Below are 15092 nucleotides of genomic sequence, written 5' to 3'. Positions count from 1 at the left end.
GTTATTGGCTGTAGAGTTTATTCAGAAAATTTATTGAGCTTCATCCATGTATTAGACACTAAGCTGGGTAATGTGAGAACACTGAATATAATTTAGAAAATTAGCAAATTTAATTATTCATTTTTCTCAAGATTTCAAAAAATGGTTGTTAGGTGTTACAAATTTTTTAAAAGGTTTTCTTAGCAGTTCTATTATACTTTTAAATACTTGAAAGTTCTAGGATATGTATGAGTTTCTGTGAATCAGTGGGTTTTTTTTCTTTTTTTTTTTTTTTTTTTTGAGATTGAGTCTCGCTCTGTCGCCCAGGCTGGAGTGCAGTAGCCGGATCTCAGCTCACTGCAAACTCCGCCTCCTGAGTTTACGCCATTCTCCTGCCTCAGCCTCCCGAGCTGCTGGGACAACAGGCGCCCGCCACCTTGCCTGGCTAGTTTTTTGTATTTTTTAGTAGAGACGGGGTTTCACCATGTTAACCAGGATGGTCTCGATCTCCTGACCTCGTGATCCGCCCGTCTCGGCCTCCCAAAGTGCTGGGATTACAGGTTTGAGCCACCGCGCCTGGCCCAAATCAGTGGTTTAATACCAAGCCTTAATGAACAGTTACTGATTTCTCAGGGACAGGTAGAAAATTGATCAAACCATTCACATTTAAATCCATGGCATTTTGAATATTATTATTTAAAATGTCATAGGTAAACTGGAAAAATAAAATATTTTACAGCCTTTTTTATGTCATCCTTACCTATTCTTCTTTAAATTGTGATATTCTCTTTATTTAGATAAGAAAAAATTTGTGGGCGTATCATGTCTACTCGAGTTGCCATAACAAAACACTAGACACTGGGTGGCTTACACCACAGACATGTACTTCTCACAGTTACGGAGGCTGGGAAGTCCAAGATCAAGGTGCCAGCAAATTAGGTTCCATTCTGAGGCCTGTTCTCTTGGCTTGTAGGTGGCTGGCTTCTCGCCGTGTGCTCACATGACCTCTTGTACACATGTGGAGAGGTAAAAAGAAATCTCATTCTTTCTTCCTCTTCTTAAAAGGCACCAATCCTGTTGAATTACGGTCTGACTCTTTGGACTTCATTTAACCTAAATTATCTCCTAAAGGTTCTATCTTCAAATATAGTCACATTGGGATTTGTGGTTTCAGCATATGAATTTTAGGAAGATATAGTTCAATCCATAACAATAGGTGAGCTCTATTTAAAGAAGATGTTTTGTGTAAATGTCTGTACATATAAAATTAATAAACCACATTATGAAAGCGGAAAGGAACTAAAATATAATCCCTATTTAATTTTCCAGGCACTCTATATACATTATTTACAGCAAGTCTGAGGTGTTGTTTCTTCTTTTTTATAGATGAGGATATGGGGCCCTGAACGAGTGGTAAAATTAGAATTTGAACTTAGTATCTCTCTAGTCTTCACGTTCTTGTCACTGTTGCACCGTGAAAGGAACTTATTTTCAGATGTAGTCACTCTCTGGATCCCTTTAAAAAATATGCTCCCTGATTTATTTCAAAAATTTACTTTGTACATTCCTTTCTATTCATGTTTGTGTGTGTCCTCTAGTGTATGAGCTTCATGAAGAACACATTTTTAAATGTGTTTACATAAACAGAGCTGTCAGTTTTTCTGGTTGGGGGAGATACAATGAAGTTAAATAGATGTGAAAACACTTTGAAATTTATAAAGAACATTGTAAGATTGTGTTAAAAGTATTAAATTTTTTTTCTTCAACTTTTAAGTTCTGGGGTACATGTGCAGGATGTGTGGGTTTGTTACATAGGTAAACGTGTTCCATGGTGGTTTGCAGCACAGATCAACCCATCACCTAGGTATTAAGCCCAGCATCCATTAGCTATTCTTCCTGATGCTCTCCCTCCCCCTGCCACCTCCTGGACCCCCACCACAGGCCCCAGTGTGTGTTGTTCCCCACCATGTGTCCATGTGTTTTCCTTGTTCAGCTCCCACTTGTGAAAACATGCAGTATTTAGTTTTCTGTTCCTGCGTTAGTTTGCTGAGGGTAATAGTTACATATTAGAAGATTCTGATTGAAAACATTTAAATTACCATTTATTGACTTCCTAAAAAATGTTATATTTTTACAATAGAAGTATAAACAGAAGTCTGATTTGCCCACTGTTGTTCTTAGCAGACTGTATAATGAGATATGTACAAGTTATAATTTCAGATCAACATGAGAATAAAAAATGACTGACTGAATGAAGAAACAAATGAGTATGTCTTCTTAGTCCACTATACAGTAGTACTCTTTTATCTGCAGTTTTGCTTTCCAAGGTTTCAGTTACCCAAGGTCAACCAAGGTCTGAAAAACGGTATAATAAGATATTTTGAAAGACCGCACTCAAAATACCTTGTTATAGTATGTCATTGTAATCATTCTATTTTGTTAATCTCTTACTGTGCCTAATTTTACATTGAATTTTATAGGTATGTATGTATAGGAAAAACAGTACAGTCATGCTTCATAATGATGTTTTAGTCAATGATGGATTGCATATATGACAGTGGCCCCCTAAGATTGTAATGGAGCTGAAAAATTCCTGTCGCTTGGTGATGTAGCCAACTTAATGTCATAGGACATTTGTGGTGATGCTAGTGCAAACCTGTATTTCCAGTCACATAAAATTGATAATAAACCACTGTGTTACTGGCTTATATATTTACTATAGTATACTTTTTAGCATTACTTTAAGGTGTACTCCTTCTGCTTATAAAAAAAGAGTTGACTATAAAACAGCTCAAGACAGGTTTTTCGGGAGGAATTCCAGAAGAAAGCATTGTTATCTTAAGAGAGGACAGCCCCATGCATGCTACTGCCCCTGAGTACCTTCAGTGGCACAAGGTGTGGAGGTGGAAGACAGTGATGTTGATGATCCTGTCCCTGTGTAGGCTTAGCTAGTGTGTATGTGTCTTAGTTTTTTGTTTTTTTAAACTTCTGTGAGACGGGGTCTCACTTTGTTATCCAGGCTGGAGTGCAGAGGCGAGATTGCAGCTCACTGCAGCCTCAAACTCCTGGGCTCAAGGGATCCTCCTGCCTCAGTCTATCAAGTAGGTGGATTCCAGGCGTGAGGCTGAGGCGGGAGGATCCCTTGAGCCCAGGAGTTTGAGACCAGCCAGGGCAACAGAGTGACATCCTTTCTCTGCAAAAAAAAAAAAAAAAAAAAAAAAAAGGAAAATTAACCTGGACATGGTGGCACATCCCTGTAGTCCCAGCTACTCATGAGGCTGAGGTGAGAGGATTACTTGAGCCTGGGAGGTTGAGGCTTCAGTGAGCAGTGATTGTGCCATTGCACTCTACCCTGGGCAACAGAGTGAGACCCCCTTCTCTAAAGAAATTAAAGAAAAATAAAAATAGAAAAAAGCTTATAGAATAAAATATAGTAAAAGAAAATACTTTTGTACAGCTGTACAATATGTTTGTGTTTCAGGCTAGGTATTAGAAAAGTGTCAAAAAGTTAATACTACTCTCAATCATTTGCATGTTGTGGGCTTTCCTGAATAGGATGGGGATGGGTAGAATTTTAAGCAGTGATCAGATAATCAAGGGACCAGCAGCCTGTGTTATCAGTGCTGTAGTTCTAGAGAACAGCAGTTACTGAAGTTACATTACTAGTTTGTTCATTATGACTTTTATTCCCCAGTAGTAGACGGGATCTCTTTTCAGTTTTACCCAGAGATAGATTTTTTTTTTTCTTTTGAGACAGAGTCTCACTATATCGCCTAGGCTGGAGTGCAGTGACGTGATCTCGGCTCACTGCAACCTCCACCTCCCAGGTTCAAGTGATTCTCCTGCCTCAGCCTTCTGAGTAGCTGGGACTACAGACACCCGCTACCACCCCTGGCTAATTTTTGTATTTTTAGTACAGACGGGGTTTCGCCATGTTGATCAGGCTGGTCTCGAATTCCTGACTTTGTGATCCGCCCACCTCTGCCTCCCAAAGTGCAGGATTGTAGGCATGAGCCACCCTGCCCGGCCTCAGAGATAGATTTTCATTGAGGAATGAGGCAAGGCTAGATGAAGAAGACTTAAGGAGATTAATGATACATTTATGTTGTAAATGAGCAGGAATGATGCTATTTGTATTTCTTAGTGGTGACACAAAATTTGTGATCACATAATCACAGTTTCACAATGTGACGAGTTAGTGAAATTTTCAGCAGCACTGTTTGTATTAATGCTAATATAAAGTCTGTGCATTGTGATTTTACCAGTAAAATAAAACATACGTTTATCCTTCAAATGTATAGCCTTCCCTACTTCATCTGTGGAGTTTAGAGCTGAACAAAGAATCAACATCCAATTAAGAACATCAAGCTCAGTTAAAAATTTGATTAGCCGTATTTATTTATTGCTATAAAATAATACTTTGCAATATCTTAGGGGCTGATTTCATTACTCACATGCTTACAGATTATTTAATGACTTGTCTTACCAAAAAGTTATTTTGTTTACTTCTCTGGCATTTTTGACTTTCATGAAAATCTGGATATCTCACATGTGAATATACATTATTGGAGAGAAAGTTAAAAGTGTAGTTTTTAAGGAAGACTTAGAAGGCGATTTTTTTTTGTTTTTAACTTTTTTTTTTTACATGTTTTGTACATGAATTCATATTCATTTTCAGAGGGGCCATTTCTGGGTAATTTTTAAAGAAAACCGGGTTTAGTTGGCTCATGGTTATGTAGGCGGTATAGGAAGTATGGTGGTGGCATCTGCTTTGCTTCTGGGGAGGTCTCAAGAAACTTAGGACAGAAGGCAAAGGGGGAGCAGACACATCACATGGCCAGAGCAGGAGCAGGAGAGAGAGCAGGGAGTTGCCACACACTTTGAAATGACCAGTTTTTTTTTTTTTTTTTTTTTAGACGGAGTCTGGCTGTGTCGCCCAGGCTGAAGTGCAGTGGCTGGATCTCGGCTCACTGCAAGCTCCACCTCCTGGGTTTATGCCATTCTCCTGCCTCAGCCTCCCGAGTAGCTGGGGCTACAGGCGCCCGCCACCTCGCCCAGGCTAGTTTTTTGTTTTTTTTTTTTTTTTGCATTTTTTTAGTAGAGACGGGGTTTCACCGTGTTAACCAGGATGGTCTCGATCTTCTGACCTCGTGATCCGCCCGTCTCGGCCTCCCAAAGTGCTGGGATTACAGGCTTGAGCCACCGCGCCCGGCCGAAATGACCAGTTTTTATGAGAACTTACTGTCACAAGAACAGTACCAAGGGGATGGTACTAAACCATTTATGAGAAATCTACTTCCATAATCTAGTCACCTCCTACTAGGCCCCACCTCCAATGCTCGGGATTATAATTCAACATGAGATTTGGGTGGGGACACATACCCAAACTGTATCAGAAACCAAAAGGCTGGAGTTCATTCCTCAGTCAGCCTTCTATCTTTATAAACTTGGGCTTGAACCAGGCTCAGCAATTTAGATGTTCCCGTCTCTATGTAGGCAACATACCAAGACACAAGAATAGTCAAATGTCTTTATGGGTTTTAGCTGGCAAAGATGAACCCAGCAGCTCTCCAGCCTTAGTCTGGGACCTGCAGCACCAGGGCTGTGTACTAAGACTGTTCTTGTGATGGCATTTTAGCCATGCCTCACTTACCTTGCTGTCCATTTTCTAGGATAGCTTTCCAAGTTGCTTGATTTGGGGAGCAAGCTAATACCCCTCTGATAATGTCTGTGTTTACAGAATATATTTTTCTCCAAGTATCCTAATGAATAATGAGCCTAGTATAATTTTCACTGTTGTAACTAATATGCCAGCCATGCTTGTCATGGATTAGAGTTAATTGTTTTTATATTCTAGCTAGCTTATTTGTTAACAATGTCTTTCATGAAGTATTTAATTTAGGTTCTTAGAGGCCTCAGAGGCACTACTCACTAGAAATTTGAGATCCTTCCAATTTATTGTAAAACTCCAAAGCTCCTTCCTTGATTGCATTGGATAAGAAAACTGGTTCCTTTTGCTGTATAGGAGCTAAAGGAGCTCAAAATGTCTTCGATTTTGTCAGGAAAAAAAACCCGAAAAACAAAAAACACCATGAATTATAACCTCTCATTTACAAAGTGTATGGGACATAGAGCTGCAGGTTGCCCCAGGGCTGCTGCAGCTGATTGTGGAGTTGTACTGAGGTCTGGCAATCAGTTGAATTGTATCCTCCAAAAAGATCTTGAAGTCCTGTGGCGGGACTTCCATCCTAACCCCCTAGTAACTATGAATGTGATCTTATCTGGAAAGAGGTTTTTGTAGACAATTAAGATGAAGTCATTATAGAGCAGGCACTAATCTGGTATTATTGACGGCCTTATAAAAGGGAAATTTGCGCACAAATATAATCAAGTAAAAAAGAAAAGGATGTAAAGACATGGAGAGAATACCATATATAAGCCAAGGATGCCTTAGGCTAGAGGCTACCTGGTGCTAGGAAAGAGGCATGGAACAGATTCTCTCCCACTGCCCTCAGAAGAAACCAACACTGCCAGCTTGACCACAGACTTCTAGCCTCCAGAAGTGTTAGATGATACATTTCTGTAATTTAAACCAACCAGTTTGTGTACAGGAACCTTTACCTAATCTTGGCAAGCAGCTATGGCTTCTTGCCAAACCAAACATCCATGGGACTACTTACTCACAGAGGTAACAACTTCTTCTGAAGGACACCTATTAGCAGCCTAAACTTTCCTCTAGGAAACCCAGCCTACTCTTGTGGCAGACTGCTAAAGGCAGCTACTGCTGTGATCTGAATGTTTGTTTTCCCCCAAACTCTGAATGTTGAAACCTGATCATCAATGTGGTGATGTTGGAGTTTGGGCCTTTGGGAGGTGATTGTGTCATGAGGGCGCTGAATGGGATTAGTGCTTCCAATAAATGAGGCCCCAAAGTCACCTGCCCTCTTCCATCTTCTGATGACACAGTTGGTGCCGTCTATGAATCAGGAGGCAGGCCCTCATCAGACACCAAATCTGCTAGTGCCTTGCTTTGGGATTCCCCAGCCTCCATAACTGTGAGAAATAAGTTTTCTGTTGTTTATAAGCCACCCATTCTATTGTAATTTGCTATAGCAGCCTGATATCATTTGGCTGTGTCCCCACCCAAATTTCATCTTGAATTGTAGCTCCCGTAATCCCCATGTGTCGTGGGAGGGACCCGGTGGGAGGTAACTGAATCATGGGGGTGGGTTTTTCCTGTGCTGTTCTTTTGATATGGAAGTCTTATGAGACCTGATGGTTAAATAAAGGCAGTTCACCTGCACATGCTCTCTTGCCTGCTGGTATGTAAGATGTGCTTTTGCCCCTCCTGCACCTCCTGCCATGGTAGTGAGGCCTTCTCAGCCATTTGGAACTGTGGGTCCATTAAACCTCTTTTTCTTTACAAATTATTCAGTCTTGGTTATGTCTTTATTAGCACTGTGAGAATGGACTAATATAGTAAATTGGTACCAGTAGAGTGGGTTACTGCTATTAAGATACCCGAAAATGTGGAAATGACTTTGGAACTGGGTAACAGGCAGAGGTCGGAACAGTCTGGAGGGCTCAGAAGAAGACAAGAAGATGCGGGAAAGTTTGGAGCTTTTTAGAAACTTGTTGAATGGTTTTGTCCAAAAAGTCCAGGCTGAGGAGGTCTCAGATGGAGATGAGGAACTTACTGGGAACTGGAGCAAAGGTGATTTTAGCTATGCTTTAGCAAAGAGACTGGTGGCATTTTGCCCCTGCCCTAAATATCTGTGGAACTTTGGACTTGAGAGAGAAGATTTAGGTTATCTGATAAAAGAAATTTCTAGATGGTAAAGCATTCAGGAAGAAACAGAACATAAAAGTTTGGAAGATTTGTGCTCACTTCAGCAGCACATATACAAAAAAAAAAGTTGGAAGATTTGTAGCCTGACGACGCAATAGAAAAGAAAAACCCATTTTGGGGGGGAAAATTCAGGCCTGCTGCTGAAATGCACATAAGTAAGGAGGAGCCAAATGCTGATCATCACGACAATGGGGAAAACATCTCCAGGGCATGTTGGAGACCTTCATGGCAGCCCCTCTCATCACAGGCCCAGAGGCCTACAAGGAAAAATAGCTCCCTGGGTCAGGTCCAGGCACCCCCTGCTCTGTCCATACTAGGGACTTGGTGCCCTGCATCCCAGCTGCTTTAGCTCCAACCGTGGCTAAAGGGGGCCAAGGTACAGCTTGGGCCATGCCTTCAGAGGGTGCAAACCCAAAGCCTTGGCAGCTTCCATGTGGTGTTGAGCCTGCAGGTGCACAGAAATCAAGAATTGAGATTTGGAAACCTCCTCCTAGATTTCAGAGGATGTATGGAAACACCTGGATGTCCAGGCAGAAGTTTACTGCAGGGGCAGGGCCCTCAGAGAGAGCCTCTGCTTGGGCAGTGCTGAATGGAAGTGTGGGGTTGGACCCCACACACAGAGTTCCCACTGGGGCACTACCTAATGGAGCTGTGTGAGGAGGGCCCACTGGGGCACTGCCTAATAGAGCCATGAGAAGAGGAGCTATGAGAAGGGGGCTGTGAGAATGGTAGATTCACCTATAGCTTGTACCATGTACCTGGAAAAGCCACAGGCACTCAACGCCAGTTCATGAAAGCAACCAGGAGGCCGGGAGTGGGGTGGGGGTGGCTATACCCTGAAAAGCCACAGGGACATAGCTGTTCAAGACTATGGGAACCCACCTCTTGCATCAGCATGACCTGGATGTGAGATGTGGAGTCAAAGGTGGTCATTTTGTAGCTTTAAGATTTGACTGCCCTGCTGGATTTTGGACTTGTATGGGGCCTGTAGCCCCTTTGTTTTGGCCAATTTCTCCCATTTAGAGTGGCTGTATTTACCCAATGCCTGTACTCCCATCGTATCTAGGAAATAACTAGCTTGCTTTTGATTTTACAGGCTCATAGGTGGAAGGGATTTGCCTTGTCTCAGATGAGACTTTGGACTGTGGGCTTTTGAGTTAATGCTGGAATGAGTTAAGACTTTGGGGAACTGTTGGGAAGGCATGATTGGTTTTGAAATGTGAGGACATGATATGTGGGAGGGGCCAGGGGCAGAATGATACGGTTTATGTCCCCACCCAAATCTCATCTTGAAATGTAGCTCCCATAATCCCCATGTGTCATGGGAGGGACCTGGTGTGAAGTAATTGAATCATGGGGGCAGGTGTTTCCCATGCTATTCTCTTGATAGTGAGATGGTTTCATAAAGGGCAGTTACCCTCCACGCACTCTCTTGCCTGCCTCCATGTAAGATGTGCCTTTGCTCCTTCTCTGCCTTCTGCCATGATTGTGAGGCCTCACCAGCCATGTGGAACTGTAAGTCCATTAAACCTCTTTTTCTTTCTAAATTACCTAGTCTCAGGTATGTCTTTGTTAGCAGCATGAGAACGGACTAATAGCCCAAACAAAGACAGCTAACATGGTTTTAATGTGTCTGACTAATTGAGGCATAATGAAACCAACTCATTGTGTTATTAGTATACTTGAAGATTCTTGGGCACACAGCCAATACAGGTAAATTAAAATCCTCAACATTAACTTGGAAGTTTTTATTTGTAGGAATCAGTACTGGCCTCAAAACCATTTTTTATATCAGATTCCGTATGTCAAAGCCACCAAATTTAGTAGTCTTCCTTAAAATACCACTCACTTTTCTCTCCTACTTAAAAATTGGATGCATTTTTCTTCTCATTTTAGGGGTGTGAGGGGGGATGGAGGGTTATCAGATGGTAAGTGGCTTATAATCAAAAGAAATGATACCAGTGAAAATCTGTCAGAGTTTTCCTTCAGTCATATTGTCTCGAGTTGCAGGTGTTTGAATGAGAGAAGAAATAACTATCAAAGACTAAAGAGCATATCTTCAATTTTATTGTCGGGAATCTACAATTGCAAAGTGGTTCAAAGTCATTTCTTATACCACTGCACAATACACACACACATTTAGGGAACTTAAAAAAAGTTCTTTAAAAAATTCTGATAAAATTTACCTTTTTTTACTGGCCAAGCATAAAAAATAAACCCTAAATGTACCTTTCTCTAATTTTCCTTGTACAATCTTACTGACATTTTTTATAGCTAATCCATATATGCATAGAACCGAGGCTATTATTTTACTGCAACAACTTTTATAAAAAGGTTATGAGGTTTAAAAGTATGTTTTGTATCAAGAGTACTTAATATTTGTAAACACTAAGAAACAAACATACTCCCTATCCAAACCTCTAGCTGCCATTTGCACACTTTAAGGTGAAGCCTCCCGTTTCTTGAATTACTTAATGCAGAGCTGAGCAGGCTCATATTGTTCCACTCCCATCTTAAGTATTTGTTCTTTGGGCCTAAGTCATTTCATCAGCATGGGTATTTGCTGACCACCCACTCAGAGGAGTTCTCATATCTGGACTTAAGAATGATTTACAGTGACTGTTCAGATTTGGAGGCAGAGTGACTTCAAAAATGTATGCGTCTTCCTAAAGTTCTTTGAGAACTCTGGACATTCCATAACTGGATGTGTGTGGTATGAGTAGAATGAGTGCAGTGCTGGCATCTTGTGGAGAGGGAAAGGTACAGGTTTAGAATTACAGCTTATCTTAGAAGGTTCTCTTCTCATGATACCTTCATGTTAGGAAGAAGAAAGGGGACAGAGGCAGAGCTGATGGAATCTCATAAAATAACAGTTAATGCCATGTGTCGGCCACTTTGCTTAACAAAATATCTGTTTAACATGTGTAAATGCTCTTTATCTCTTGCTCTTTTATAATATAAACCAGTCCTGGTGTTTGTTCTTCCCTTTCCTTTCTCTCCGTCCTTTGACTGTCTTTTGCAGCCTCTGGCCTTTCTCATTATCTACTACAGCTTGCTACCTGACTCATCAAAGGCACATAGGTGTTGCAAGACAGAATGGTATCCTGTGTTTATATCATTAAACTTGCTATTATAACAGGAGCTAAAAAGTGAAAAAATAGAGACAAGAAATAAAGCAGAAATTTGTCATCCATGAGCTTGGGGCTATAGATAATTATGAAGAGAGGAGATATTAAGTATCATTCTGAACAGTAACTTGATATAGTTGAGAGTGCTGGACTTGAGTTCAAAAGACCTAGGTTTAGGTCTTGGATCTGTCAGCGTTAGCTGTGTGGGCAAGTCAACCCTTTCTGAGCTTCAGGTTTTTCATCTGATAGGTGGGAAAAACATCTCTCTTTCCTACCAAAAGCAAGTTGTGGATATCAAATGAGACAATGTATTTAAAACTCCTTGTGAATGATAAAATTTTATGTAAACATAAGCTTTTTGATGGATTAGAAGTGGATATGAGGAAGAAAAATATGGTTTAAAATTGTTAGTACAATTTTATTAAAATTTGGACATGTAAACTAAATATAGTTGGCTTTCTCCTTATAGGGCCCTATGTTAATTTTTTTTCTAACTCACTAGGTTGCTGACCCTGAGTAATCATGTCAGTCTGTTCATTTTATAATGCTCTAACCTTCAGCTTCTAGGAGCCTGTAACGATGGTTTTTGCTGTCACAAAGCCAGGTCCTAAAAGGCAGATTTGAATCTCACTTGAAAAAATAGTTTCACACATTAAAGGCAAGGAGAATTTTTGGCTATTGGTATAAAACAAAGATCACTGCACAAAATGAAAGAAATATTAAAGAAAAGCTTCCATGGCAATGACTTCCTGTGGAAAACTTGATCCGACCTTCAACTGCTGGATAAATTACTTTCATTTTTGAGATATATGTAGAAACCACATTGATATCTTGATCACCTAGAAAAACATATACATTATGTTGACTACAGAAAAGGTAATTGTCAATCAACAGTAAGGTAGTCCTTTGTAATTATAAAAGGGAAGCTATTTCATAAGCAGGGGTAAAGTGTCACAGAAGACAGGAACGCTGGTGATCATAAGTACAAAGAAGTTGATTGCTTTTTCATGCTCCCGATGTAAAATGTGTCTCTTGTTCAATATTGGGTAATTGGGGGAAGTAGAGTTGCCTCAGCTCTGAGATTACTAGAAAGAGATCACTGACATCATAGCCTTTGAACCACTCCAGGACAAGGGTGGCTTCCTTTTGTTTGCCTCCCCAATAATTATTTTCACGTAATTGATGATGATGATGGGACTTAAGGGGGTTTCCTTTACCAAAGAGAGGAGAGGATAAATGCTAATTGCCTATAGCTACAACAAACCCATGGGGACCCAACAGAATTTAATTTTAAAAATATCGCCCCGGTACTTAAGAACCCTTCTCTCTTCAGTGGTTTTCACCTCTGGGTGTACACTAGAATCACTGAAAAAGAGTTTAGCCCCAATCCAATTAACTTAGAATCTCTTAAGAGATGCAGCTGAGCCATTGGTATTTAATTTAAAATGCTCCTGAAGTGATTCTAATGTATAACCAGTGTTGAGAACCCTTAGGTCCAGGGCTTCCTTATCCTTCTGCATGAGCTCCTCTTTCTAACATCCATCAGTCTAGGCTTGAGTGGTGGACAGCTGATGACTATCAACCTCTTTGTCTCATGGGGCTTTTATGCTTGCCCTTCCATCTTCTGTCACAGAAGGGACAGAAGAAGCCAGCACCTTCCCTCCCAGAAAGGGCTGCCTCGTGGTCTGGTCCTGCCCTCCACCCTAAGTAGCGAAAATGACAGGTCCAGCATGATAAGACTGAAGAAGATCCTGGTGGAACTTCCCAGAAATGCCAAGAAGCTACCTGTGTGTCTTGTAAGCTTGCTGGTCTCTGCCCTAGGAAGAGGAAGGGGAAGTGTGTTCTATGTCAGTGGTCTGTATGCACATAATGTGACTCAACAGGATTTCTAAAAGTGAGACTGGCATATAATGCCCCTCAATGCTGCCAGAAGTACCAACTGACATCAAGTATGGTTATTCCTATGATTTGTACCACCAACCCACTGTGCTGAAAGGGAGGCACTTACCCCATCCATTTCTACCTGACTGATTCACACAGAAAGCTTCTTCAAGAAAGAAAATTTAAATGATTTAATGTGATGGTTTTCTGTATCCTAAAATTCCAGAGGTGTGATTTTTCTGTAAATGCAAAACTCATTTATATTTCACAATTTAAATAGGTGCTTAGATGTAGTTAAAAGGATTTGAAAGCATTTTTGATTTACAAATGTTTTCTCTCTGGGGTTGGATGAAGGCATGTTTGTGCTCAGGGAGTTACAGGGTACATATTCCTCTCTGCTGTGCTGTGCTGCTGCTTTCCAACAAGCAAAGCAGGAGGGATTCAGCAAAACAGGGAGTCACTTTGCCCTCCTGGCACCACTAGTAGCTCCCCTTCGTGGCCCAATTTTGTTGTTCTTTAGAGAAAGGAAGAGACACTCATGCTTACCAGAGTCATGTCTTAATAATTCATCTTTTATCATCTGGAATCCATCTCCACCATTGGCCAGGAAGTTTGGGAGGATCACCTTATATATCTCGTCCATTTTGAGAGGGTCATAACTGGGCACTCGACACTTGGTGCAAAGAACATCTAATTTGACTACTCTGTCTCCAGGTTTTCGGGAAAGATCATATACCACATGGATTCCTAGAAAAGAAATTAGTCTGTTTTCACCAGATCCAAAGGGAGATTTCTGTTTCCTAAGGAATTGTGGTCAAACTCTAGAATTGGGGGCATGGGGCTGTGGTTTTTCCTTTGGTTTAAACTTGAGTGAAATTTTATCAAGAGAATTGTGACATTGCAGCCACCCTTTATCACTGAGTCCTTCCAGGACATAGGAGAACCACTGGAAGGAAAACCAGCTTTGGACCAGAATGGGCAAAGGGTGACTCTACATGGAGAAACCACATCTTTTTCTGTTTTTCCCTTAAAATGCTGAATTGGCCTAGTAAATTGATTCAATGGCCTTAGAAAGCGAGAAACAGATCAGAGGCACAGAGCATTTTACAATTTTGAAGACCATTAAATGGTAATCATTTGGGATTGGGTGACTTTCACAAGGCATAGAGCTATGCAGTGCTTTGCTAGAGCATCAGAAGACTGCTTTTCCCTCAACTCCCTTCTGGGAAAATGGAGGATGTTTGGGTTGCCCCATAAGCAGTAGGATAGGGCCCCACTGCCTTCTGTAGCCCTTCAATCTCAACAGCAATGTGTTCTGCAGAGGGAGAACTCAGCAAAGCAATTCTATCTATTAAGTGGGACCACAACCTAAGGTTAAAAAAATGAAGCCAGATTATGGTTTCCAGGTAAACTAAGATTACTTTTAAAGGATTAATTCACTGGACTGTGGAATTATTAACAAAAGTGTTTCAGAAACCCTTGGCAATTTAGGAAGCATTTATTTCCATTCAACTTTCGCTACAGCCCATGAGATAAACAGGAAAGGTTTTCTCCCTGTGCCCAGAGGGGTTGAGAACTTGCCCCAGGTCACAGTGGGACTAGAACCAGGTGTTAAGGTGTGTCTGTGCAGTAGGCTGCTCCTTCCAGGAATCATCCTGGTTAATACAGATTGGACAGCATTCCTTTAAATCTTGGCATAGTTCCAGGCAACGATGAGTAGAACAAAGGAGAGGATTTTTTTTTTTTTTTAAAGAATATTGAATGCTTAAATAACTAAGATTTTATTAGAAACTAGACCTCAAAGCAGCTGACCTGCTTAGAGGGCCCATCTGATGTCCAAATCAGACTTGGCAAATACTGCTTATTGCCAGGGCTTTGGGGCTTTGGGGCTTTGACCCCAATCTAATCTCAGTGGCTCTGAGAGTCCACAGCCATTAAGGGATGAGGTATTGGTGTTGGAAAAATCCAAACCAACCTGACCACACGACTTTTGGTGAGGGGGAAGCTGAGCCAACCAGCAGGAAATCCCATGTCACTTTGGATGGGCCAGCCCTACAGGATGGGTGACTTACCGCCCACCTGCAGGAACTCTCCAGTGGACTGGCCATAGCGGTGCACGCTGTGCTCAAAGGCCTTCTTCAGGGTGGAACCTTTTAACTGGACCAGGTCAAATGTACCTCCAAAGGGCAATACAGCAGCCAGGTTCTCCCAGGTAATTGTGCCTGAGGGTAGTCACAGATGAGGCAAGAAGGAAA

General features: G+C 41.3%; 1 protein-coding gene across 1 annotated transcript in view; it reads right to left on the bottom strand.

The window, feature by feature from the left end:
* Window positions 1-9877: 9877 nt before the first annotated feature.
* NT5E (5'-nucleotidase ecto) overlaps window positions 9878-15092 on the bottom strand; it is a 45173-nt gene continuing 39958 nt past the window's right edge. The window contains exons 7-9 of the mRNA XM_010383967.2: window positions 14910-15059; window positions 13384-13584; window positions 9878-11795 (exon numbers count right to left, since the gene is read on the bottom strand). Coding sequence (XP_010382269.1) covers window positions 11632-11795; window positions 13384-13584; window positions 14910-15059 — 515 coding nt within the window. The 3' untranslated portion in view covers window positions 9878-11631. The remainder of the gene's footprint in view (window positions 11796-13383; window positions 13585-14909; window positions 15060-15092) is intronic.

This window comes from Rhinopithecus roxellana, chromosome 4 (genome assembly GCF_007565055.1).
Source record: "Rhinopithecus roxellana isolate Shanxi Qingling chromosome 4, ASM756505v1, whole genome shotgun sequence".
Classification (NCBI taxonomy): Eukaryota; Metazoa; Chordata; class Mammalia; order Primates; family Cercopithecidae; genus Rhinopithecus; species Rhinopithecus roxellana.
Note: the sequence above shows the minus strand (reverse complement) of the source record. Positions and strands in the feature narration are given on the sequence as shown.